The sequence below is a fragment of the Haliotis cracherodii genome, unplaced genomic scaffold (assembly GCF_022045235.1).
Source record: "Haliotis cracherodii isolate W230 unplaced genomic scaffold, xgHalCrac1.p SCAF_10, whole genome shotgun sequence".
Lineage (NCBI taxonomy): Eukaryota > Metazoa > Mollusca > Gastropoda > Lepetellida > Haliotidae > Haliotis > Haliotis cracherodii.
In genome coordinates, this window is record NW_027266265.1 from 45,664,518 (window position 1) to 45,689,872 (window position 25,355).

The window sequence follows — 25,355 nt, forward strand, 5'->3', positions numbered from 1 at the left end:
GAAATTACATTCAATAAACTATACTTATCATAATATCTACAAAATGATCTACATATCTGACCTGTTTGGTCAGAGTGGAATTTGTGTCAGTGGATGGAAAAAGGTCCTTGACATTCCGGAAGTGAACTTAGTCAACTGACGTCACGGTCAAGGCTATAACCGAAATATTTCCGCGACCAACATCCTTGCACTGTTTGTCATTCGTCGGTTTGACTCATCATATAAAACAAAGTTATACGAAAAGATTCTTCTCATTGTATCAACATTAACTTCATCTAGTCGATATCTCTGTCTATGATTTTAAATTACAACATTGCAGTTTTCTGTGTATCGTCGCCTGAAGCTTGCACATAAATCATACATTCTATTAATTCTGTTATTCATTCAGTCAGTGTTTCCTCAGTTCAATGACAGAAACAAACTACTCTCTGTTGTGAAAATAAAGAGACAAAACCCTTTCCACATCCAATAGAAATCTCTGCACAAAACAGACTCGATTGTACGATTCCGACCATATCATGAGCTTCTTTGATAGGCATTTAGAAGTTGGTATACTAAGTAAGGATAAGAATTTATGGATGATACTGACTTCACCCATGGTCATCATCACTGCCCTTGTGTGTACACAGCAGGCTTCGCTACTCCAGTATACAATAGCTACCCTACTGTATAAACATTGCCTCCTACGTGTATATATACTTGCTTACTGCACTCTGTAAATCACTTGCTTGATAACGGTGTTAGAACCTACACCGAAACGTCGCTCTTCATTGTAATAAAGAAGTTGTTCATCCATAAATTCTTATCCTTACATATCATGAGCATGTGTTTATGAATAGTAATGATACCAGGTGTTCGCGAAAAGGTATCGTATCCTGCCCCACCGGTGACACCCGTCACAAAAACATGCAAAGGCAAGTCAATTGTTCACCTGAAAAAGCACGGGAACTTATATAACAAGTCAAAATAGAGAAATGTCCTCCACATGTGAAATCCAAAAGTTATATTTTGATAACATTGCACAAATACGATTTTTTTAGTTACTTGTTGGTATTCGGTAAACAAGATGTAAGAAGCGCTGTAATGTTTAGACAAGCCTTTGCCTTATCGTGACAGACTCAAGAAAGTCAGCGATACCCTTCCCTTTTATTGGGGATGTGAAGTAACAGATACCCTCACGTAACTAGAAACAGTACGTTGGAAAACTGGTATAAGTTCAGTGTCTGTTCGAGAGCGTTGGCGTCACGTCCCGACAGAGACCTTGTTCCCCCTGACGCCACTCCCACATGATAATCTGTTTCCGACACATTGTTGTATGGGGAGGGACTCGCTACAGTACCGACCTAATATACGTACCGCTACCTATCTACAATTACATTCTCACGTCTTGGTATGACGTGGCTGTAGGGGTCCAGTGATAAGCGCACATATTTCATAGGAAACTACTTCAAGTTTACGCAAGGAAGACTTCGTGCCGACCTTTTGGGCTAACCCCTCATATAAATGGTAGACATTAAGTTAGATGTGTGGATTACTAGAAATTAACATTTAAATCTTTCCTGCTGTTTTGCGATTCTAGATTTCCCTTGATAAGAATGGTACATATAAAACTAGAGCAATGATGATTTTTTAGAATTAAAAATCCCTTAACCTTTGTCATGAGTAGTTGTAAAAGTGAGTTGATACTGTAGGGTAATTTACTCCATAGACAGCACTAGCCCAGCTATATCACGTCAGCCAATAACAGAATCTAAGTCTGCCAATCCAATGGTTGAAAGCATGAACACCGATTAACGCAATCGGGGCACAATGACCAACTAACGGCAAATCACATAGTGAACCCTGATTAGTTGACACGTAATGGGTACTCGATTCTGCTTATTTTGTACAAATGACCACGGTGAGCACGTCAGCGGTAATTATTTCTGAGCGGCACTGTACACGGGAAGTGGAACTCTCTATATATGAGAGTGTGACACCTCGACTTTACACACCTAACGTGTAGAAATCATCACCATGTGGAACCGTAATGTATACAGTGCCAACAGCTGCAGCAGGTGAGATCGCTTTACATAACAATTGACGGATGTCTTTACTGATACCTGTGGGCGTTCTGGTACTACACGACACGTGCATGCACGACGCTGTATAAGTGTTATAATCTTGGACGCGGCGTTAAACCCCATTTCACCTAATCTCTTGTACTACACGTGAAAATAACACTTTGTATGAACAATGGAACCTATAAGAGTATTAGTTAGGTTCTGACGTGCCTCGGTTGCTAGTTCTGGTATGTTGGACTGATGTTATAACACTACCATGTGGTCACCTCCTATTGTCCCAAAATAGCATAATATAGCACAACTGGATAAATCGACCGAGGCAGGTGTCGAAGTAAGTCAGCTCTTGCTATAACGAACCCCGTGAACAGGCTCGATATCATTTCGTTTTGCCCCAATGTGTTTATTCACTTACATAGTCACGTCAACAACCACTGCCATGTGATAAGAACTGGTTTCATGAATCTCGACTTTTCACGTTATCCATCTTCGTTATAACCACGCCCATGTCGGACGGAGGGGAGTTATTGTTGGTTGAATCGGTTATACGTCATCTCTCGCCTTCCCTGTCTCATACCTATGTTCCATAACTTTCCCTCTTTCGTCCTTACATGTACTTCATACCTATGTTCCCAATGTTGCTGTCGATCCATTACTTTCCCTCTTTCGTCCTCATCCCATACCTATGTTCCCAATGTTGCTGTCGATCCATAACTTTCCCTCTTTCGTCCTTATTCTATGCCCATGTCCAGTTTAAACATATTTTATTCTCATGAAAAGGATTGGGCACAAGTAATCACAACTTAGAACGACCTCTCCAAAAGATTTACATGTGTGCTTTACAATTAATCTTTGGTCCTTATCCCATGCCTATGTTCCCAATGTTGCTGTCGATCCATAACTTTCCCTCTTTCGTCCTTATTTCATACCTATGTTCCCAATGTTGCTGTCGATCCATTGCTTTTCCCCTTTGGTCCTTATTCCATGCCTATGTACCCAATGTTGCTGTCGATCCATTACTTTCCCTCTTGCGTCCTTATTCTATGCCTATGTTCCCAATGTTGCTGTCGATCCATTACTTTCCTTCTTTCGTCCTCATCCCATGCCTATGTTCCCAATGTTGTTCTCGATCCATTACTTTCCCTCTTGCGTCCTTATTCTATGCCTATGTTTCCAATGTTGCTGTCGATCCATTACTTTCCCTCTTTCGTCCTTATTCTATGCCTATGTTCCCAATGTTGCTTGCGATCCATTACTTTCCTTCTTTCGTCCTCATCCCATGCCTATGTTCCCAATGTTGCTGTCGATCCATTACTTTCCCTCTTTCGTCCTTATTCTATGCCTATGTTCCCAATGTTGCTGTCGATCCATTACTTTCCTTCTTTCGTCCTCATCCCATGCCTATGTTCCCAATGTTGCTGTCGATCCATTACTTTCCCTCTTTCGTCCTTATTTCATACCTATGTTCCCAATGTTGCTGTCGATCCATTACTTTCCCTCTTTCGTCCTCATCCCGTACCTATGTTCCCAATGTCTCTGTCGATCCATTACTTTCCCTCTTTCGTCCTTATTCCATACCTATGTTCCCAATGTTGCTGTCGATCCATTACTTTCCTTCTTTCGTCCTCATCCCATGCCTATGTTCCCAATGTTGTTCTCGATCCATTACTTTCCCTCTTGCGTCCTTATTCTATGCCTATGTTCCCAATGTTGCTGTCGATCCATTACTTTCCTTCTTTCGTCCTTATTCTATGCCTATGTTCCCAATGTTGCTGTCGATCCATTACTTTCCTTCTTTCGTCCTCATCCCATGCCTATGTTCCCAATGTTGCTGTCGATCCATTACTTTCCTTCTTTCGTCCTTATTCTATGCCTATGTTCCCAATGTTGCTGTCGATCCATTACTTTCCTTCTTTCGTCCTCATCCCATGCCTATGTTCCCAATGTTGCTGTCGATCCATTACTTTCCCTCTTGCGTCCTTATTTCATACCTATGTTCCCAATGTTGCTGTCGATCCATTACTTTCCCTCTTTCGTCCTCATCCCATACCTATGTTCCCAATGTTGCTGTCGATCCATTACTTTCCCTCTTTCGTCCTCATCCCATGCCTATATTCCCAATGTCTCTGTCGATCCATTACTTTCCCTCTTTCGTCCTTATTTCATACCTATGTTCCCAATGTCTCTGTCGATCCATTACTTTCCCTCTTTCGTCCTCATCCCATACCTATGTTCCCAATGTCTCTGTCGATCCATTACTTTCCCTCTTTCGTCCTCATCCCATACCTATGTTCCCAATGTTGCTGTCGATCCATTACTTTCCCTCTTTCGTCCTTATTCTATGCCTATGTTCCCAATGTTGCTGTCGATCCATTACTTTCCTTCTTTCGTCCTCATCCCATGCCTATGTTCCCAATGTTGCTGTCGATCCATTACTTTCCCTCTTTCGTCCTTATTTCATACCTATGTTCTCAATGTTGCTGTCGATCCATTACTTTCCCTCTTTCGTCCTTATTTCATACCTATGTTCCCAATGTCTCTGTCGATCCATTACTTTCCCTCTTTCGTCCTTATTTCATACCTATGTTCCCAATGTCTCTGTCGATCCATTACTTTCCTTCTTTCGTCCTCATCCCATGCCTATGTTCCGAATGTTGTTCTCGATCCATTACTTTCCCTCTTGCGTCCTTATTCTATGCCTATGTTCCCAATGTTGCTGTCGATCCATTACTTTCCCTCTTTCGTCCTTATTTCATGCCTATGTTCCCAATGTTGCTGTCGATCCATTACTTTCCTTCTTTCGTCCTCATCCCATACCTATGTTCCCAATGTTGCTGTCGATCCATTACTTTCCCTCTTTCGTCCTTATTCTATGCCTATGTTCCCAATGTTGCTGTCGATCCATTACTTTCCTTCTTTCGTCCTCATCCCATGCCTATGTTCCCAATGTTGCTGTCGATCCATTACTTTCCCTCTTGCGTCCTTATTTCATACCTATGTTCCCAATGTTGCTGTCGATCCATTACTTTCCCTCTTTCGCCCTCATCCCATACCTATGTTCCCAATGTTGCTGTCGATCCATTACTTTCCCTCTTTCGTCCTTATCCCATGCCTATATTCCCAATGTATCTGTCGATCCATTGCTTTCCCTCTTTCGTCCTTATTTCATACCTATGTTCCCAATGTCTCTGTCGATCCATTACTTTCCCTCTTTCATCCTTATTTCATACCTATGTTCCCAATGTCTCTGTCGATCCATTACTTTCCCTCTTTCGTCCTCATCCCGTACCTACATGTATGTTCCCAATGTTGCTGTCGATCCATAACTTTCCCTCTTTCGTCCTTATTTCATACCTATGTTCCCAATGTTGCTGTCGATCCATTACTTTCCCTCTTTCGTCCTTATTTCATACCTATGTTCGCAATGTTGCTGTCGATCCATTACTTTCCCTCTTTCGTCCTTATTTCATACCTATGTTCCCAATGTCTCTGTCGATCCATTACTTTCCCTCTTTCGTCCTTATTCCATACTTATGTTCCCAATGTTGCTGTCGATCGATTACTGTCCCTCTTGCGTCCTCATTCCATACCGATGTTCCCAGTGTTGTTGCAGCTTACTCTACCGTTGCCTTACTCCTTGCCTATATTTCCCGACTCAATACCTCTATAGTCGATGCCCATAAACCCCCCCAATTTTAGTGTCTAACATATGCTGCGAGTTCACAAATTACCTTTTGTTTCTAGCCGGACTGGGAATCAGCCTGTATTCACCGGCAGCTGCAGCTACACATCGGGGTCGTCTTCGACATCAACATCCTACATCATGTACTCTGCCAGATTCAGAGGAAGAAACAACAACTCAGTCCTCTCAAGAAGGTAGGATACTTCAGCCTCACACACACACACTTACACACACTTACACACACACACACACACACACACACACACACACACACACACACACACACACACACACACACACACACACACACAGTCGCACAGATACAAACACATACACACACAGAGATACAAACACATACACACACAGATACAAACACATACACACACAGATACACACACAGATACAAACACATACACACACAGATACACACACAGATACAAACACAGACACACAGATATAAACACATACACACACAGAGATACATGCACATGTAGGATACTTCAGCCTCTCTCACACACACATACACACACACACAGACACACAGATACAAACACATACACACACAGATACACACACAGATACAAACACATACACACACAGATACAAACACAGATACGTACACACACATACACACACAGATACAAACACATAGATACGTACACACACACATACACACAGATACATACACAGATACAAATACATACACACAGATATAAACACATACACACACATAGACACGTACACACACACAGATACATACACACACAGATATAAAGGCATACACACACAGAGATACATACACACACAGATACGTAAACACAAACACATACGCACACACGGATACGAACAAATACACACACAGATACACACACATAGAGATGCAAACACAGACATACACACACAGAGAGATACAGACACAGACACAAATACACACATAGACACAAAGACACATACACACACAGATCAAACACATACACTCATAGAAACATATACATGCAGACACACAGATACATACACACATATACGCGCATACACGCACAGACACACAGATACATACAGAGACAAACACATACACACACACACATTCCCAGACACTCACAAACAGATACACACACAGACACAGACACTCACACACAGATACACACAGACTTACATTGAACGTCGGCGAACATATATGTACCAGTATTCAGCTAACAATGTGACTATATATATTGCACTGCCGCCAGCTGTTAGTGTGTGAGTGGATATTTGATGCCACATATTCAAACTCTACTGCAGTTTGAGACCCAGGGGCTTATGGTAGGTGGCACGCGCTTACTTAAATACTGCTTACACATCATTATTACACGAGGACACGGGACACAAGCACTCTTTAAGACGACTGAATGTATTGGCTTAGTGTGTACGACCACTGAACAAGTGAGTACAAATTGTTTAACGCCGCAGTCGGCAGTATTTTAGCCATATGAGTACGGCAAATAATCCACCCACCCACCACGGCGTATCACAGAAACAATGCTGACAACGAGTGGGTCTCCTCCAAGGCAGCACCAACTATACAGAATGGTATACTCAAGAAGATTAACTTAAAATGGATTAGTCCACCAGATTGGCTCATGAGTAGCTGAAATAATGAGCTTTATGCCATCTGATCACGCGGTCGGCAACACGTCACAGATCCTGACCGAAGCTCTATAGTGGGCTATGTGACCTGTCCTGTTAGTAACATACACATTATGTTGTAAGCCCTGCCGGACTGTAGCACCGCTGGTTGTGTATCTGCTTGTTCTAGTAGGGACTAATGTCGATTTTATAGTTCTACACTACCGAGATACCAGGAATACCCAACTCAGACACTTTATACTACCACTAGACCACGGAGACGGTCTGAATATGAGAGAGTGGGTATTAAGCCACTTTAAGCAATACTTCCGCAATATCACAGCAGGGCACATACAAATATGACCACAACCTGATGTCATTGACTGTTATGTTTGTTTGTTCGTGCGTCTGTTGGGTGGCCTAGTGGATAGAGCATCAGCTTGCTGCGACGAAAGCCCAGTTTCGATTCCCCACATCGAGCAATACGTTAAGCCTATTTCTTGTCGACCTAGCCTTAATGTTGATGGAATATTGCTAAATTATATATGTTTAATTCATATTTACTTCGTCAATGTTTGTTCAGGTCTCGCAGGATGCGCAGGATGAACTACTCAAGGTCGCTCCGGGCCTACAACAGCTCCAGGGTCAGGCCTCGTGCATCAGAGCGTGACGAGAAGTTCCTACCCCCCGCCGACCCCAGCAAGGAGAAAGAGATAATAATACGCCATCAAGGTAACCACTGCGTTGCATGGTTGCACACTTGTGCAGACAAAGTGCTACTGAACTGAACAATAATAATGCCATATTTTTAATGCCATAAATCTACATCCTAAAGTATGCCCAGTGCGCTACATTGTAACCCCGTTCAGTGGATCTCAGTCTGCACTCGAATTTCATTCTCAACTCCCTGGTGAGTATACAACCCGAGCTACTCTATCAGCTACTTTATAACTAGAAGGTTAACAGTCACATTACCATCTCATCCTACTGTGTATTGTATATATAGGGACGGTGGCGGAGCCTAGTTGTTAAAGCGTTCGATCGTCACGACGAAGGCCCGGGTTCGATTCCTAACATGGTTACAATGTGTGAAACGCATTTCTGGCGTCCCCCGCTGTGATATTGCTGGAATATTGCTAAACGCAGCTTAAAAGCATACTCATTTACTGAAATAATATATTCTCTTTTCGAATAGTTTGTCAAGATATGTGTTATCTATATTTTACGTCTTGTGGAACAGCATAACACAACTTGAAATCGTGCTTATAATCTTTCTTTGAACCGTTAGTATTTTAGTATTTTAGTTTTACTTGAATGTACGAGTATAACCAAACTGATTACAGCACTTGGCAAATACAGTTATGGTAATAGTGGAGATCATTAGCATTGTGCGCAGTATTACTAACCACTTTTCTTTCAAAATATCTAGCTTTAATGAGTGGGTTGTGTTTAACGCTGCTTTTAACAGTATTCCAGTTATATCACGGCGTGTCAGCTTAATGTGGGAGGAAAGACCGAAGTGATGCAGGTCTTAGACGTTTACCACTTCGGTGAAACCCAGAGGCCCGCGTATGGTGCTGACAAACCTAGAAACATAATCGAGGCGAACCGGGATTCGAACCAACAATAATAGGTTTCTGGCCCTAGGGACGCAACTCTTCACAGCGAATCGCGGCGCCTTAGACGACTGGGCCACCCGTGCCCCCTCTAGCTTTCAAAAAAGACTACTAGGAGACCTGTGAAGATTCGGGTTATCGTGTTCTTTCAACAAACCATGCTTGTCGTAAGAGGCGACTGACGGGATCGGGTTGTCAAGCTAGCTGACTTGGTTGATGCATGTCATCGTATCTTAATTTCGTAGATCGATGCTCATGATAACAATCACTGTATAGTCTGGTCCAGATATGTTTTAATTAACTGATCGGTGAGAACCACAAACTTAGAAACCGAATAACCGCCACATTTACTTGTTGAAATTCAAGGGTAGAATAATTCTGTAGGTCCTGATATTGGTTCCTGATGAGGAGGCATGGGCACAATGGGTCACGGCGCCCATGTTTGTTCCCCGTTTGGACTTCAAGAGGCACAGCTGGTCTCCCAAGGCCCTATGCTTGTTCACTATGAAGATGATAGGCATATTATGTAGGTGGTTGGGGGGGGGGGGGGGGGGGGGGGGCGGGGGCGTCTTGCATGATGATAGGTCAGCCAGGGACGGTCCTATCAAGACGACGACATCACTTTACTGACCACAGGTTTATTTTTTTAAGATAAAACTTGATAACAACAATGTTAATAAATTTCGATAACTCAATTATCTTATAATTACGGATGCATGTTTAAAGGAATAGTTCTATTGAGTGATAACGTGTTATGGTCGAAAACACTGTTAATTGCCCTACCCGTCTATGAATGGTGATGCATAGGCATCAATGCTTTTTCAGAACCAGTCGTTGTACTCTCCTGGTTGACAAATGTTGTATCTGTGTTGCAACTGTTCATTGCCCTTCCTCTCTGAGCGCGCTGTGTGCCTTACCTTTTATCGTGGGTTCGAATCCAAGATTCATCCTGACTACGTTTCTAGGTATTTCAGCTCGTGCGAGGAAAACGTCTAAGACGGCAAAAGCTTACAAATCATGCTTTAAATGCAATACTGTTCAAAGCAACGGTTAACCAGTGTCACTTGCTAATTCATTCATTGGTCATCTGTGTTTCATCTCCAGAGGAAACAGTGCCGAAGAAGACAGAAGTTGAGAAGGTGGAACTGGAGACGAAGCTTCACGTCACCGCAGTCGACCTGCACTTCGACGAAAATGCCAAGGAACACCACACGGACATGTACGCATGCGCGAAGGAATCCGAAGGGAGACATGCAGAGCTGGTTCTCCGTAGAGGTCAAGAGTTCAAGATGACCATCACCTTCGATAGGCCATATGACATCAAGAAGAATGACATCACGCTGATGTTCAATTTAGGTAAGTTACACAGAACAGTGATGGATACGTCACATGGAAGAAGGATGTTAACATAAAAAATATAAGATACTGAATAGAAATACATACAAAGATAAATGTACATGGATTAAATTCTTAATGCAGACCACTTACCAGTAGACCAGTGAAGATCCGGGGTAGAATAGGTCTTCAGCAACCCATGCTTGCTGTAAAAAGCGACTGTGCTTGTCGTAAGTGGCGACTAACGGGATCGGGTGGTCAGGCTCGCTGACATGGTTGAAACATGTCATCGATCCTAATTGCGTTGATCGATGCTCATGATATCATCACTGGATTGTCTGGTCGAGACACGATTGTTTACAGACCGCTGTCATATAGCTGGAATATTGCTGAGTGCGGCGTTAAACAACAAACAAAAAAAACACTTACATGTATATAAGACGAAATTGGTATTTAGTTACAGACATGACGTCATTAATGAGCATACAATGATGATGAAGATATATGTTCTTGTAAAAGAGCGGCGCATGTCTTATTACTGTAAAATAACTATCAACCAAACTAACATATGACAGGTGACGAGTACAAACCAAACAACAGACTGAACGAGAAGTTCCGGGTAGACGAAACTGGGGCCACCAAATACAAGCCAAAGAAGTGGGGTGCGACTGTGATCAGTCAGGAGGGAAACACCCTCACACTGTCCGTCTTCGTCCCCGCAACCGCGCCCATCGGGGAGTGGGAGTTCGCTATCAGGACTATCGTGGACGTCAAGGACGGAAAGGATCAGTTCTGGCAGTACAACCACACTGAGGACTACATCAACATCATCTTCAACCCATGGTGTAAAGGTGAGGAAACAACATGCTCTGCTACTTTCTTCAAACACAACCCTTGAGGTTCGGGTTGCAATAGGTCCCCATGGCCCATTTTCTATGATTGTCGCACGAAGATCAGGTAACCAGTTTTGGGACTATCCTCTATATCACCGATAAACCAGTGATAGATATTATGAGCGTCCCAACCCGTCAGGGTACGATAACACACGATCAAGTCCCATGACATCCTTTATATCTCCATGGTTAGCATTTCGGTAAACCTACACTAACCCCTGGACCCATCCCCCGTGGTTCTCGCAATCCTAGATTATCTGCCCTTGATTTCAATTTTCCAATTCGATTGGCTTCGCTACTATGTCTAACGGACTAATCAGAATGCGAGTTACAAACAAGCCTCAATGTTGGGTTGTCAATATCAACACCATGGCGGCAAGTCCTATTGATTACGATCGAGTTTACGAGAATTTCAACATTGAAAAACTGACAGGAATGTATGTCCATTAAGACTGGCGGTGGCTTTGGTTTCTAGGTAATACGAGTTATGTTGACGTTTGATTGGTCGGTTAAATGCTAATGAATATCAAGGGCAGGTAATTTGAGATTGCGAGAACCACGGGGAAGGGCCCAGGGGTAAGTGAAGGTTTAGCGAAATGCTCACCCTGGATAAACATTATAAAGGATGTCTTGGGACTTGATCGTGTGTCATTGTACCCTGGAGGATAGGGACGCTCATGATATCTATCACTGGTTTATTGGTCCACACTCGATTATTTACATTTCGCCGTAATATAGCTGGAATATATTGCCGATTTAAAGAATAGGCGTTACTTTTGAAAACTGAACATTAAGTGATCTGGTTAAAAAACACCCGTCGTATACCGACATTGAAACTTTACTGTCACATTGGTTTTTCTGCTTTAACGCTGTCTTGATGTATATGAAGTTTTTAATATTTCTAAAAAAAATATTCATTGAAGTGTTTACAAAATGAAATTTAGTGGACGCATGTGGTATATCTAACAGAGGACTGGGTGTACATGGAGGACGATGTCTGGAGGACTGAGACGGTCCTCAACGACAACGGCACCCAGTACTACGGCAGCTACAGAAAGGTCGGCGTCAGATCGTGGGCCTACAACCAGGTAAGCGGGACAGAGTCCCACTTGCACAAAGCTATCTTAGCGCTATACGATTATCGTTAGTCAGTGTTAGAGTAATGTAGCCCCACGATCGCTTTGTGCAAGTGGACCCAGTCCTTTAACATGAGGTTATGATAATCGTGACGCTTCGATCGCTTCGTGATCACGACCCTCCTATATTTGTTTTTGATATGTGAAGGGGCACTCCTACCTATGTGGTAGAAAGAGATACTATCGACGTTACGTCGTCGGTGGGTGGGGGTGTGCTTTGAAAAGAAACAAATAATATCTCCTGCAAGATGCCGTGGAAATAATGTTTTGTTGTGGTAAAATTGGTCGTGATCACGAAGCGGTCGAAGCGCCACGATTATCATAACCTCATGTTAAAGGACATGTTAAAGTAATGTAGCCCCACGATCGCTTTGTGCAAGTGGACCCAGTTCTTTAACATGAGGTTATGATAATCGTGGCGCTTCGACCGCTTCGTGATCACGACCCTCCTATATTTTTTTGGATATGTATAGAGGCACTCCTACATGTGTGGAAGAAAGAGATACTATGGACGTTACGAGCACCTCATTGAAAAGTTATTGGACAAATATACTACCTCACTTTTGATATTTGTATCTTTCATGAGCCACAAAACTGATTCTCATAATATGTCATGTATATTTAGAGAGTGATTGTCCCTATCAAATGTTGATTACTATATATAAGTGCCCCATCAGTATAATATTCTGCGGGAGCCTGGGATTTTTGTTAGAGACAGGTATATGTTTACGGAAACTGCTTCAAAACTCGCAATTCATCTCTGTGTGAGTAGGAGCCGACCAATTTTATCACAACAAAACATTATTTCAACGGCATCCAGCAGGAGAAATTATTTGTTTCTTTTCAAAGCACACCCCCACACACCGACGCCCAGAATATCATGATCGGTACCTAAGACAATCGTTCCATAAATGGGCATGGAATCTCTTCCTAAAAGATCTTCCTTAAAGACTTCAATATGTGTTAGCACTAATGTATTTGAGAAATGTCCCTGCATCAGATCAATCAACCCAGTCTTGTCGGGTTAACACTGTTACGACCCCGCAGTGAAATAGTCTACTGTTTAGGAGTATGTTGTGCAATTGGGCAGCTCCGTAAGTCCTTGTTCATCTGTAAAGCTAGTTTATTCACGACCATGTTTCAGTTCAATTACGGTATGCTGGATGCTGCTCTCCATCTCGTGCGGAAAGCGTTCGGGTTCAAGGCCACACCCGCTATGGCAAGCCCAGTGAAGGTCTCCAGGATGATCGCAGGGATTGTGAGTTTCAATAGTGTCACACACACGCACACACACACATCTCATGGCATCTCAGTGTGAAACAGTCATAAGTCTGGTCTAGTACCAGCAGCCACACATACACAGCAAAACAAGTGTAGGTTTCCGGAAAGCTTCCCACTTTGCATCCTACCCAAATCCGGCCCGGATACCTTCCGGAAATCTTTCCAAAGAAATGCCAAAATGTTTAGGGTGCATGTTAGTCAATAAAGGGTGAAACACATAAAAGATTATATGAAAGTTACCAAGAAAATTTAAGGTTGTTGAAGGCATCCTGAAGGTTTCCGGAAGAAGGAAACCCACACTTTTTCTACTGTGATACCCTTGCATATACGTCGCTACATAAGCACATTCAGGTGACCAAGCATATCACTAACTACGGGAGTGTGCCTGGTGTTGCAGGTGAACGCCCCCGACGACGGCGGGGTCTTGGTGGGCAACTGGAGCGGCGACTACTCCGGCGGCAGCAAGCCCACCGCCTGGCAGGGCAGCGAGAAGATCCTGCTGGAGTACATGAAGACCGGGAAACCAGTGCGGTACGGCCAGTGCTGGGTGTTCTCAGCGGTCACCACAGCTGGTAGGTCAAGCACGGTTCTGCTTCCTCATTTCTAGCGGTGGCTCCCTTAAGGTTTCGGGGATGAACTGGTCCCGAGAACACCATGCCGGTCGTGAAAATACAGTCAGTATGGAATGGTTACTAGTATCATGTGTGGCATTGTGAATTGTCACTGCTGGGGTCAAAACAAGCGTTCTACTCACGCATGTCATCACTGATCACACCTGCAAGTCCAGACAGACGCCACCCAGCACGGAGTATTTGCTCTTTGCGACTGCATCAAAGGCCGACAAGAGCCACCGCGCACGAATTTTATTTGGCTAAAGTACTTTACTCAGCGCTAATTAACGGTGCTATTTGGTGTGTGATTGGATTAATGCAAGGTTGGATTAAGGTGAGGATTCTCCTGTAAACCTGACAGAGGACAATTTGTTCAGATATAAATCCACTGATGCTTGATAGGAGTGGGTGTCGCATTCATATTGAGTCGCATTTTTGGCTAAGAGCCAGCGGTCGCATTCTTTTGGAGACGCATTAATTTCACGTTTTACAGTATCATGTGTGGCATGGCTGAGGGTGTTTCATTATTCCCGAGGGCGTTGAGCGATGCTCATTCTTTCAACCACTGGCTTGTGTTGCCAAACTCAGTTATTTACACACTGTCATGGAGAAACTCTGCTGGGTGAAGTAACAGATTCACTCTGTCACTCTGTCACTCTTTCACTCACTCACTCACTCACTCACTCATTCGGTAATTTTTGTCAGTATATATAAGAAAGGTGCGTAGACTGCATGCATAAGACGGGTACGTCGACACTTTATAAATACGAAGGATGCGATGTACCACATCATTTCAAGTAAAGTGGCGGTCCTTCTGGTCAAGGGGTAGCAACTCCCTTCTGAAAGTTTTGTACGTCAGGACCGAAGACATGTCGGGTAATACGAGTATCCAGATTGGGTACGTTGTTGAGCAATAAATCTCGTTTTGGATCATTTTTACCCGAATTATACCCGATTTCTTTTTACTCACAAATTATCTTAGATAAACAACGTTAGTCTTCGTAGCTCGAACGTTGTTTTTCTCTAAACGGAGTAACTTTGAACGAACCAATTACAATTTGTGTCGGATGACTGTGCCAATTTACACTTGTCAGAGGGGTGCACAAAGTACGTGATCTAGACCAGTTGTCGGGCTTTCTGTTTTGTGGAAGCCTCAGTGGCTGAGTGAGTTAGATCGCTGACTTTGCATGCTGGCCATTAGGTGCCTCACTCTGGCACCCGGAAGAGCCTCAACCCCAAAAGGAGCAAGAATCTGTACTTTATTAAGAAAGTGTTATCCCAAATATAACATTTGTTACATTTGACCACTTTCTACATGGCACTGTGTGTTCAGACGGCCTGTATGTCATAAAGTCCATGATATGCCCATTACTCGATTGCCTTGCTTTTAGAGTCCCTAAACAGTGAAGTCTCAAACAGATGAGGATGCTGTAAGTCTGACATGTGCCGCTCTATTTTTGCCGCCTAGTGTGCAGAGCTATTGGACTGCCTTGTCGCAGCGTCACCAACTACGCTTCCGCCCACAACACCGACCAGGAGAGACTCAGCATCGACGTCATCAAAAAGAACGTGAACGGAGACATTGAGGAAATAAAGGACGATTCTGTATGGTACGTTGTCGGAAGTGATCCTTTGGTTATCCATGAAAATCTTGGGAAGAATTGGTCTTCAGTATCCCATGCCTGCCGTAAAAGACGACTAATGGGATCCGGCTCGCTGACTTGGTTGATGCATGTCATCGTATCCCAGTTGCGTGGATCAATGCTCATGATGTCAATCACTGGATTGTTTTGGCCAGACTCCATTATTTACAGACCGCCGTCATATAGCTGGGATATTGCTGAGTGCGACGTTAAACAAACAAACAAACAGACATAATTTGCTGTAGGAAATAACCGTCGAGCATACCGTATTTAATAGGATAACTGACCCACCCTCGAAATAGGGGTTGTTACTCAACGTACTGAAGAGTTTATGCCACCTTTTCGGCGCCATATGAAATAAATACTCTGAACATCCGTATTTAACAATTGTACCATTCTACTATTATACTACTATGTCTGCACCTACACGTAGATTACCTACGAACATAGCTATATCTAAATTAAATATATTTCGTTTGCACTCGGCAATATTCCAACAATAGGACGACGGTCTGTAAATACGCTGTGTGGACCGGACAATCCGGTGGCTAATATTACGAGCAACGATTCACACCGTCGGTGTACGTTCCACCAAGTCACGGAAACTAACAACCCGGGGCTTTAAATCGGCTCGGAGACAGTATACTGTGTCTGAGTGGGATATTCATGTTAAACTGCGGCATGGTATCTCAGTGAGCTAGGATTATAAATCGGCATCGGACGAGTAGTACAAGCAGCCACACACACACATGCATATATAAGTGCAATAATCTTGGACGCGACGTTAAACCCCATTTCACCTCACCTCACCTCACCTCACCTCACCTCACCTCACCTCACCTCACCTCACACATAGCCATTGAAATCAGTAACTGTAACTTCCATGAAGCATATTGTTCATCAATATGAATACATGTAAGTCCTTCCTGGACCAAGACAATTTTATTAACATTGTTCCGTACCTACAGGAACTTCCACGTCTGGAATGAGGTGTACATGAGACGCCCGGATCTGAACACAGACGCCATAAAGTACGACGGCTGGCATGTCATTGACGCCACGCCACAGGAACGTAGCGATGGTGAGGTTTTCTCGAACCGTTAAAGAGAATGAACCAGAGATAGAATACAAAATTAGCATCATGTAAGATGGACAGAGGAACGAAACAAAGAACGGACAATGCAATGCTGAGATGATAATCTTTCTTGTAAAAAATTATACATGGTTTCAAACCTTACCTCATTCACGGCCTTAGTAAAGATTTCAAACGGTTTTATGGTAGATATATTGAGGAATATTATTTCCAAATTTGACTCATCAGCGACCAAACTGAAGTTTGATAAGTTTCCTACTTTCATGTGTATCATATGTCCCCTTGTTTGTTCAAGTACACACTTGACCTGCCTCTGCATGTGTTTGTAATGGGTGTAACCAATGGGGATACGATCACCTTTTCGCGAACACCTGTTGTCATTAACTGATAGTTATTCATAAACATTTGCTCATGATATAGTCGGAATCGTACAGCGGACTCTGCCTCCTTATGATCATGGAGGACCGCCTCCGTGGCCTAAGGTGATAGCCTCCGCCCGGAGAGCGGAAGGTCCGGGGTTCGATCCCGAACGCGTCATACCAAAAGACGTTAAAAGATGGTACTTGTTGTTATCCTGTCTGGCGCACGGCATTAAGGGGCTAAAACAAGGACTGGTCGGCTCGGAGTCAGTATGCTGTGTCTGAGTGGGGTATTCATGTTAAACTGCAACATGGTATCTCAGTGAGCTAGCACTATAAATCGGCATCAGTCCGGACTAGTACAAGCAGCCACACACACACGTGCATGTACGTCTCTATATAAGTGCAATAATCTTGGACGCGACGTTAAACCCCTTTTCACCTCACCTCACCTCACCTATGATCATGGAAATGGTTTTATCACTTTAATTATACATGTTTGGAAAGCTTGCGCCTTTGCACTCATATATTGTTTCGTTTCGTGGCTTATAGGTGTGTTTACCTGCGGCCCCGCGCCTGTGGTTGCCATCAAAGAAGGTCACTTGAACGTGGGCTACGACACCAGCTTCATCTACGCTGAGGTGAACGCCGACAAGGTGGAATGGAAGAGCAGCAACGTGGTCACTAAACTCGTGGAGAAAAGGCGCACAAGAAATGCGTGAGTCGTCAGTCAGGAAGACACACTAATCGTTACAATCACTCACAAGAGTCGCCGTTATATTGTTCCGAACATGTATGATTAACTTCAACGTCATATATACATTTACAAAGAAGGTAACGCCTTCAGGAGAGATGCTAGACATTTGATAAGGCTTACACCGCATGTCTGCCTTTCTACCCAATGTATTGATTTGTTCCAGTGTCGGCAAGAAGATTAGTACCCACCAGCCTACAGGCAAGCCATACGTCTCTCCATCTTTTGGCAGCTTCTTGTTTGGAAACGACAACTTGGAAAGGGAAGACGTAACAGAGTTCTATAAATATGAAGAAGGCAAGCTGAAACGCATTTTTATTGAAGCATATGTATCATTGCTCGCAGGAGATACCATTCTGGGCAGGACGACGTGTCCGATCAAGGGCTGACAATGGTGTTTGTCTTCTAGAAACCTAGATCTTGTTATGTGTCTAGTCAAGGGTCCAGACGTATAATGTTATCAAAGCTGTTTAATATATTACGACCGTCAATCCGCCTGGTTTGGAAATGGTGCTTCTTCAGCTCGACCATATTCACATTTGCCTAATGTTCATTTAACGCCATTTCAAACCACACACTGGATATTAATTTATGTCCTTTTGGCTGGGTTAACGGATGGCATGCTTGGAATACAAGTTAAATATAATAAGCAAAACATAGAATGGTGATCATGTATGTTCCACAAAATTAGAAAATGGCGTCGGTGTATTTCAGGCTCGGAGAAGGAGAAGACAATTCACCGTTGTGCTGAAAAGCAATTCCGTCTGATGAACGGCTGCGAGGACGAGTCCGATTCTGAGCATGAGGTCCAGGTAACTCGCATGAGTGAGTGAGTGAGTTGGGTTTAACGCTGCTTTTAACAGTATTCCAGTTATATCACGGCGTGTAGGCTTAATGTGGGAGGACAGCCCGACGTGATGCAGGTCTCATACGTTTACCACTTCGCCGGGTATGGTGATGACAAATCTAGAAACATAATTGGGGCGAACCCCCCACGAACGTACCTTGTTATATATCATTTATGGTAATCTCTCTCCACCTAGAAGAAACAAGCAACATGAAACCCAATGTCCTTCAGGAAATGATACTACTCGTGTACTTTCGTTGCAGTGTGGCAGCCTGGCCATTGAGATTGACGAGATGGACGATATCACGGTGGGCAGCCCATTCACCTTCAAGGTGAAGGTCAAGAATACTTGCAAGAAAGAAGATCGCACCGCCAAAGTCAGCCTGAAGGTGTTGTACAAGACCTACTTCGACTCCGTCACGGGGATCGCGGCTCTCAAAAAATTCGACGAAACCAAGATAAAGGCTGATGCAAGTATGTACTACAATTATCCTGAGTACTCACTTCACATCGGATCGGGGTGGAATAGGTCTTCAGCAACCCATGCTTGCCGTAACAGGCGACTATGCTTGTCGTAAAAGGCGACAAACGGGATCGGGTGGTCAGGCTCGCTGACTTGGTTGATGCATGTCATCGATCCCAATCGCGTGGATCGATGCTCATGATGTCAATCACTGGATTGTCTGATCCAAGCTCGATTATTTACAGACCGCCGTCATACAGCTGGAATATTGCCAAGTGCGGCGTTCTACTGCATTTTCTTTGACACATCCTGGTTGAAGAACCTTAAATTGTGTGTACATGGCCCCAAATGTAGTGTCTCTGTAACCATAATGAGCATGTATATGTGCCATCTTGACATTTCATATTCTGTACGTGGGTGGTATTAGAAATAACACATGACATCTTGGCTTTTTAATTTGAAAACCATTAATCTTTGTTTCATATGTTGATAACAGGCGTTCAAGCTAGGGTGACAAATTATCAACATTGTCACAAATTTATCAAATATTTACTAAATGGCTGTCATACGAACTCTAGGAGCATTGAATATTGTGTGTGTTGTGTGTGTGTTTGAGTGGGATGTTTAAGCAGGTTTTGTTTGTGGGGATGGTGGTGGTGTGTGTGTGTGTGTGTGTGGGGGGGGGGGGGGGGGGGGGGGGGGTTGTATCAGAAATGATACAATTTGGCGTTCGAGAGCTTTGTAATATCGATGGTTGGATCCCTGTCATGTACCGTTCCACTGCAAGAAAATAGAGCAAATTGTGGGAAGACGCATGAAGGATACTGTATTCAAACCTTGCTTTTGCTTATCTTTCTCCAGGCCAGGAATTCACGATAACGGTAGATGAACATCAAGCAAATCAGCGGCCACAAGATGATTTCAACTTTGAGCTGAAAGCCGTCGCCATTTGCACGGAAGACGAGGATGACATCGCAACAGAGGACATGGACTTCCGTATGAGGAGACCCGATCTGGAACTCTCGGTATTAACCCATAGGAAGGCTTATTGCGGGACATAATAATTATCACTGGTTACGACATGTCGTTTCTGTGTAACTGAAGCGGACATATATATCCCACAACATACGCCCTTAAACATGTTGTGTTTCCCTATGCTCATTCCTCTTTCCACAAACACTGATATGTCGCCAATTTCTGTGGTCGGAAGTTCTCCAAGCAGAGCTTAAATCCTAGACGGGGTATTTAACATGCTCTCTGGATTTTTGAGTTAACTTTACCTCGGGTATTTGCAGACAATTATTATCATTAAAAAGAGTGGGAGTTTAATATGAACCCACATTTTACAGCTTGGTGTGTAGGTCAATACACCTACACCTATAGAAAAGAAACCATATCAAACAAACCTAATGTTGTGTTGAGTAGGGGTTTGTTTGGTTTATATCAAGGACACCTGTGATAAAGCGTAGCAACCGACCATTTAGTACGGACATGTGGATGAGAAACCCCTTTTCAAACAACTGGCTTGAATCACATATTCCTCAAAAGTTTTGAAATATAGACAAGGGCTGGAGCTGAGGAAATATTGTTCGAAAGTTAGTCATCCCGCTTGTCATACAATCTTGTGGAGACTGTTTTGTCACTCTTAATCGTTATGTATAGATATAAACAAATGAAACAGACGCCTTTATTTCTAGTTCAGGTGGAAACATTAGTGGAAAGGAATTGGCCAGTTGGTGGTTATGGAACGATATCAGATCAACGATATACCTGCTCAAGCTGAAGTTCAATTTCTTGGCCATATTACATTGTTTTGACTTTGCCCAACTGAGCAGAAATTCTAATTCACAGGCATAAAGAAACAGTTCAGCAAGAGGGGGAGCAAAATTGTTTCTCATTGGGATGCCCGCTTCCTGTCGAAATGTCTCACTACCAAATCTTTCTTGGATGTTTTCAATGAGAAAATCCAGCAGATCACTTATTGTTTTCTCAGTAAACTCCATATGACATTTGCTTTCATTTTTGACAAATTGCCCTGAACTTCTGAAGACAGATATGTGATCAATGGTCCCCACGTTTTGTAACAAAAAACCCATGGATCAAGGAACAAAGTGTTTCGTTAAGAGTGTCATGTTGGAAAGTGGTGTTTTCATGTTTTACCTTCAACCTTTAAACCTCATAATTGATCAAATGTATTGACATGAGGTTATTGCTCACCGATGCGGTATTCATGCGCATTATATTCCTACACCTCAACTAGTCCTTGCAGTGCACCAACCAGTCAATTCGGACTAGAGGCAAATGTATTTTTTCCTGTCAGTGAGCAGATGGCCTACCATGTGGTTCTTGTTTCACGGATTTTATGAACGGATGAAGTATATAAGATGGAACTACTTTTTTCTGTTAACTGGCGCTCTGAGTGTTTGTGTTCATGAGTAGATCAATATCGTTGACCAAGTCGTTTTATTTGTTTAACAGGGCCCAGCGACATGTGGATTGTTAGACACCATCAAAGTTGATGTCTCATTCACAAACCCCCTGACGGTGGCGCTGACGAGGTGCTCAGTTTCGTTTGCGGGAGGTTTCGATCCAGCAGGTACTACCAAGGACACTATGAAAATTAGGTGAGTTTAAAAGGAGATAGATCACACGCTCTCAAATACTGAGCTTGAGAATATACCTTTCCATACAATACCAAATAGTACCTGTTCCATATACCGAGTTGGCCATATACCCCCTCCATGCTTATAATACCAAATATCACCTGCTATCAAATAGCGTACCCATATATCTCTGTATGTACATAATACCAAATATCCTCTGTTCTCAAATACTTGCCATACAAATGCTAGTATCTCTCTCCATAATACCAAATATCACCTGTTCTCAAATACTTGCCATACCAATGCCAGTATATCTCTCCATTATAACAAATATTCCCTGTTCTGAAATACTTACTAACCTACACATACATCTCTCCACAATCACAATACCAAATACCACCTGCTCTCACATACTTAGCTTACCAATATATTTCTCCATCTTAAAATACCAAATATGCCCTGTTCTCAAATACTTTCCAGCTTACTCATATACCTCTCCATAATACCAACTATCCCGGTCTCAAATACTTAATTTACACACACACACACACACACACACACACACACACACACACACACACACACACACACACACACACATATATATATATATCCATGCTTTTAATAACAAATATCAGCTGTTATCAAATACCAAATACTTATATTATGCACATAATTTTAACTCGCCATGCTTATAATACCAGATATGACCTGCTCTCAAACAGTGATCATGAGTTTGAATAACGAGAACCGATATTCAGAGATGATTACTAACTGATATGCTTTTCACACTCAGCAGCCATTGTATCAAATCGATCGAGATTTTAATAACTTTTAGTGAAATCATAAAAGGTATGACTTTCTCTTTTCAGCAACATCGGGCCTGGCATGTCATGGAACACTACCCTCAATCTCCGCCCTCAAATTCAGCCCCGCGGACAGTCCATGCGAGCACTCAGTATCGGATTTGAATCCAAGGAACTTAGTGACATCACAGGAAAATATTCAGTGGAACTTAAGAACTGAAATTAAAAATACCCCAAGGGTACTGTTGTAGAGCTGGGTAATGTTATAGACTAGGTGCTCTGTTAGACTGGTTTTGAGCCTACCGTACTGATAGTAATAAATGTCACAGATACTCCAAGGATAAGAAATCAGAAACAAAAATATAAACATAAATAACACCATAAAATGAAACGTGTCTTATCCATTGAGTCCTGTAATACAATACAGAATGTAAATGTAAATACTACTTCGGATTCATTATATCTGTTTATAATAGACCAAACCTTGTTTAGTTTTATATCATTTAATACCTGTGCATGGTGTATATACTGGAAGTATTATTAGTGGCCATGTTATTGCATCCTAGTGTTGATGGCGACATTGTGAAGATTATCCAATACGTGAAAAACCGTGTACCCGCAACACAGCTTTGACAGGACCAATACTCAAAGACTAAGTATTGTATATTTACTGTTTCTACATCGCTCTTGTAGTTTATTCTTTAGACCATCTTGCCTGGAGTCTTTGCAATTGGTTTTATTCAGTCAGTTCCAAATAAACTATGTGATGTTTGTTCCTTGTCTTAAATGCGACCTGAAATTAATAAGTGCAGTGTTACTTTGAAATTGAAAAACACATCTCCTGAATCGACTCCAAGAATGAAGATTTAGAATGATATGATATTCTGTTTAATACCTGACATGTTATCTCACTTTCATGATGTCATAATGTAAGAAGGAAACGCCTATTAAGGTAACTACAGCGACGAAGGTTGTAAGATTCTGGATGTTGTTATTAACTCTTGAGAGCGTAAATACACAATGTTCTGATGACATTAATCATCAGGTAACTTCAATGTTTAGTATGTGACTATCAAATGTGTTGGCAAGGTTGCCAAGAATAATGATGTTGTCATAAGTGCTTGATCAAATTATGTTTGGCGCTCCTTTCATTGTTTATCGGGATTATGTACTATGTACTACTCAAAAGAAGTTAAGGATCACCCGATTCTTTCATATTGGTAATATCAATCTGTCATGGCATGAGAGATTAACTATTGTAATATGAAAGAATCAGGTGATCCTTAACTTCTTTTGAGTAGTATACATACCATTGTTTCCGGCATGTCCTGGGCAACTGTAAGGGACAATTTCCTTCATATTCTATATTTAATAATGTCGTAGTTAGGAGAAGCATCTTATACATATATCACGAAGTTTGAGAATTTCAGATTCATAATTTATTATTTCATCACTGTTGACTTTCATCCATCTAATCATTGCAAGATCCTAACTTCCATGTTGTGCCTTACCCAGGTAAAGGGGGCACGGGTGGCCCAGTCGTCTAAGGCGCCGCCATTCGCTGTGCAGAGTTGCGTCCCTTGGTCACGCCAGAAACCTATGATTATGGCTTCGAATCCCGGTTCGCCCCGGTTATGTTTCCAGGTTTGTCCAAACCCGTGCTCGTGGATTTCATCGAAGTGGAAAAACGTCTGAGACCTGTATCACTTCGGGCTTTCCCCCAACATTAAGCTGACACGCCGCGATATAACTGGAATACTGTTAAAAGTGGCGTTAAACCCAACTCACTCACTCACTACACCGGTAAAGCATTCCGAACTGCTGAACTCACGGCGTCTCTGATGCACTCAAGACCTTGTCAGTTCCATGCATCCCTGCATGTCATGTTTTCGTGATGTAGAATATGGTATCCGGAGCATTATTGTTTACTCTAAGGACTTTCTTTTGTCTATTTCATTCCAATATATTTAAATGCTCACCAAACACTGGAACTATATGCATAACTTGTATGAAGACAATTAGTGTTAACATTTTCTATCCATATAATGGTCATAAATATTGAAAAAGTGTTTTGTTATGTTTTTTTATTTATCAAGTTTGATATCAAATTAAATGTGAGTCATTTGGGTCAAACAATCGTTAAAGGGAGACGAGACTTGGGTCAATTGGCGGATCCTAACAAGTCATTGATTCCCTGTTTTTTGTCTGAAAACTCAAACTATAATATAAATATCACTCAGACAGTAAATGCTATCAGTAGTCACATAGAGACAATATTTCCGTTTGACAGAAGTCCCTTATAAACAATTTCTTTGACAGAATTTGTTTCGGTTATGGTTTGAAGACATCCTATGTTTTTGCTAATTGACGAGCAACCCTATGTTATATGATTCTTGCTCCAAAGTTGTTTGATCATTGTTACGACATCCAAGGCCTCAGTAAAGTATTCAAAACGTTTGATGGTATACATGTGGAGAATATTTCCAAATTTGTTTTTTTTCAGGTGAACATTTGACTTGCCTTTGCAAGTGTTTGTGACAGGTGTCACTGGTAGGACAGGATACGCTACGT

At 42.4% G+C, this 25,355-nt stretch overlaps 1 protein-coding gene across 2 annotated transcripts in view; it reads left to right on the forward strand.

Annotated features, from left to right (window-relative positions):
• The window catches only part of LOC139454433 (annulin-like), a 40,387-nt gene extending 15,533 nt beyond the window's left edge, over nt 1–24,854 (forward strand). The window contains exons 1-17 of one of the 2 annotated variants that reach the window (XM_071236134.1): nt 1,977–2,057; nt 5,805–5,936; nt 7,928–8,076; nt 10,065–10,316; nt 10,871–11,146; nt 12,158–12,276; nt 13,469–13,582; nt 14,003–14,177; nt 15,685–15,826; nt 16,828–16,940; nt 17,864–18,029; nt 18,232–18,362; nt 18,780–18,877; nt 19,176–19,386; nt 20,237–20,400; nt 21,854–21,999; nt 22,851–24,854. In XM_071236134.1, the coding sequence (XP_071092235.1) occupies nt 2,017–2,057; nt 5,805–5,936; nt 7,928–8,076; nt 10,065–10,316; nt 10,871–11,146; nt 12,158–12,276; nt 13,469–13,582; nt 14,003–14,177; nt 15,685–15,826; nt 16,828–16,940; nt 17,864–18,029; nt 18,232–18,362; nt 18,780–18,877; nt 19,176–19,386; nt 20,237–20,400; nt 21,854–21,999; nt 22,851–23,004 (2,583 nt within the window). In that variant the 5' untranslated portion in view covers nt 1,977–2,016 and the 3' untranslated portion in view covers nt 23,005–24,854. Of the gene's footprint in view, nt 1–1,976; nt 2,058–5,804; nt 5,937–7,927; nt 8,077–10,064; nt 10,317–10,870; nt 11,147–12,157; nt 12,277–13,468; nt 13,583–14,002; nt 14,178–15,684; nt 15,827–16,827; nt 16,941–17,863; nt 18,030–18,231; nt 18,363–18,779; nt 18,878–19,175; nt 19,387–20,236; nt 20,401–21,853; nt 22,000–22,850 lie in introns of those variants that run through there. The other variant, XM_071236135.1, reaches the window with a different exon arrangement.
• The last annotated feature ends 501 nt before the right edge of the window (nt 24,855–25,355 follow it).